Source organism: Danio aesculapii, chromosome 4 (genome assembly GCF_903798145.1).
Source record: "Danio aesculapii chromosome 4, fDanAes4.1, whole genome shotgun sequence".
Lineage (NCBI taxonomy): Eukaryota > Metazoa > Chordata > Actinopteri > Cypriniformes > Danionidae > Danio > Danio aesculapii.
In genome coordinates, this window is record NC_079438.1 from 56434190 (window position 1) to 56437508 (window position 3319).

Sequence of the window (3319 nt, forward strand, 5' to 3'; positions counted from 1 at the left end):
AAGATGTTGAATCGAAGCTGGATTTTAGTCACTTTCCAACACAACCTAAAATCAACGTCATTCCACATCGTTATTAGACGTCAAAGAAACATTGTCCTTAGAAGCTGGCAACCTAAACCTAACCCATTATTAACATCTTATGACATTTTGTGTCTTCTGAGTAGTGTGTGTAGTGAAGTTTCAGCTCAAAATACCACACAAACAATGTTTTATAAATCTTTGTAACTGACTTTGATCCTAATTGTGGAATTTTGGTGACTGTCACTTTAAATTCAAATGAGATTGTGCTCTTTTTTTAAAGAGGGCGGAGCTACAAATGTCTGTGTGTCAGCATAGTGGCAGATTCATAAACAAGAGTAATGTCCTATGCTAATGAGGGACAGATCATCCGAGTGGGCGTACTCACACCCACACTATGTACAGTTGTCTTGAACCTTGCCGAAGCACGCTTGTCCCCCCTTCCCTCTGCCCTGACGGCCTGCAATCACATTGCATGCGAGCCGGAGCACGCTTACATCATCGATGATGTGCTGGTCAGTTTAACAGAAGAGAAGTGGAGATTTCTTAAGTTATATTGTTTTAGTTGTTTGATATGCAGTAACACACAGTCAAATAATTTGCCGAACAGATCAGCCACTTTTGACGCTCATAAATAATCAGTCCCCGTGCTGCAGGTATTAGGAAGCTTGCTGAAGGTGCGTGCAGCTGTCGTGCAGTGAGGGGTTTGTGTCTTTAATAAACTACGACAGATCGCGCTCATTGAACAGTAAGAATAATTAATAAATACATACGAAACAGTCCCTTAAAAGTCACGTCTCATCTTCAGGCACACCTGAGCCCAAGTTAACCCTGCTCTTGCACACCTCTTCCAATCGGGGGCCAGGGTGGGTCTACTGAACCACGCCTGGGCTTGATTTAGAGCACTAACACTTCTCAGACGAACCGGGAAACGCGCCTGGGCATGGTTCAGACAGCATAGTGTAAGTGCGCCCTCACTTCTTATGCTAATGGGTGAGGCTTTCCCCTCTGATGACACGTACAAACAGAATGTCAAAGTGTTTCTGTAGACTGTTTTTATCAAGTGTGATTATAACAAAATTAAATCAATGCATTTTTACCATTATGAGCTGGAAATATTCAGACTCTTGCAACACAACTGTATCTAAACCCCTTATAAAGGCGATCGTTGCATATGTCCCATTTAAGACTAACTGATATTAACACCTTTAGATTTCATTGGAACTTTAAATTACACTTTTTAATCCAATCACTTATATTAGACTCAACATTTGATCAAAACAGCCCAACATATTTTTACAATGTGGAAAAAAAACATGTTTCCAACCTCCAGTTGAAAAGGTCTTGATAATTCTGTCCTCCAACCTGGAAAACGTGTTCACTTTATTTAACGAATCAGCCCTGTCGGCCTGAGATAACTAAAGGTTAGGGTTCGTTTTCTGGTCATCCAGTGTTCTGTTATCAGTCAGCGGTGTTTTCCTTCAGCATTGAACATGCAGTGGATCTCGCATTGCCCTCTCAACCCATCCTGACCCGCCTGCGAACTCAGTCAAATTAAGATAAGACACCGCTTTATGACTTTAGAGCCAATAAACCAATTCAGTGATAATTAGACATTTCGACAACAGAATCCATTTATGGCTCCATATCTATTTACTGATATCTCTTTAAAATCATGAAGCTTAATAGAACACTTGTGATCAACACTTAGATATAGTTGAAGACTAAATTATTAGCCCGCTCTTAAATTTGTTATTAAATATTTAGTTTAGTTTAGTTTATTCTAGTTTAGTTTAGTTTAGTTTAGTTTAGTTTAGTTTAGTTTAGTTTAGTTTAGTTTAGTTTAGTTTAGTTTAGTTTAGTTTGCTGCTTGGCACGGAAAGGAAATGTACTTTTAACACTAGATTTAAGAAAACAACTGCATACATGCAACAATTCAATTCACTTTTATTTGTATAGCGCTTATACAATGTAGATTGTGTCAAAGCAGCTTCACATAAAAGGTCACAGTAAATTGGAACAGAGTAGTTCAGTTTTTAGTGATTAAGTTCAGTTCAGTTTAGCTCAGTTCAGTGCGGTTTAAAAATCACTACTGAGATTCCAAACACTGAAGAGCAAATCCAACGATGCGCAGCTCTACATATCCCAAACCATGCAAGCCAGTGGCGACAGCGGACAACAATCACACAATAGCAACACAACAATCTAAAAACCATACATATTACTGCAGATCATTCCTGACAACCACCACATTCACCTCAAACAGTGATCCGATTTAAGACAACAACTGCAATTGGGATAAATGACTTTTTATAAGCATTTCTTCGGGCTTAAGGAAGTCTAAATATGCGTCCTGATGGTAACACTTCAAAAGCTGAGTAAAGGGGATGTGTATTATCTTTAAAAATCGCTTAATCGCCAGATTAATAAAGGGACTAAGCTGAAAGAAAATGAATGAATGAATTCTGTCAAAAATGGAAAAACCAGTTGGGTTTATTTTTTGAATGACATTTAAATTAGATTTTTCAACATTTGAACCAGCATTGGGTTAAAACAACCCAGCATTTTTGTGCAGTATTTAAGACAGGTATATTGTAAGTAAATGTTACATGAACAGTAATGCCTTACTTTAATTTTCCAGTGAATAATTTAATTACTCTAAAAGAAATTCTAGATTATTTCAATTTATATTGGGTCAAATATGAACTAACCTACATGTTGGGTTACATTTGGGCATATAAATAATAAAAAAGTTGGTTTTGCCTATAATTTACAAAAAAAAAAAAATTGGGTTGAAATAATCCAGCATTTTTATAGAGTAGCTACTGTATACAGTTGCATTATAACTTAGGTAAACCGGACACTGGAAGCATTAAGGAAACTCATTTACAAGTTGTTCATGTGATTTTGTTTTTAAAATAAAAATAAAGAAGTTTTTATATACAAAATGCATGATAGAGGCATGCTTATTTACACATGTTATGATACAGAAGCGCAGCAGAGATGCAGAAATCTGTATCTCCTCAACACTGAGGCTGAAAGTGTCTGTTTTTAAGCGGTCAGAAGTGTGAATGTTGTGCTGCTGTGAATGGAGGAGAACTGAAGGCTGGACAGATGGAGTTCGGCAGCCAGAGCTTCTGTGCAAAACCCAAATACTGCAATTCACAAACAGGAGAAATGTCAGTCACTTGTAACAGTACTTGAATATGCAAATTGCGTAAATTTAGGGATTAATATCACACTGACTATTAGCTAATTGTGAATATTATTAAAAGATTTTAAAAAACATGATATTAAAGAT

The 3319-nt window shown here is 36.9% G+C and overlaps 1 protein-coding gene across 1 annotated transcript in view; it reads right to left on the minus strand.

The window, feature by feature from the left end:
- Positions 1 to 1948: 1948 nt before the first annotated feature.
- Positions 1949 to 3319, minus strand: part of LOC130222604 (paired mesoderm homeobox protein 2) — a 4259-nt gene continuing 2888 nt past the window's right edge. The window contains exon 4 of the mRNA XM_056455143.1: positions 1949 to 3173. Coding sequence (XP_056311118.1) covers positions 3078 to 3173 — 96 coding nt within the window. The 3' untranslated portion in view covers positions 1949 to 3077. The remainder of the gene's footprint in view (positions 3174 to 3319) is intronic.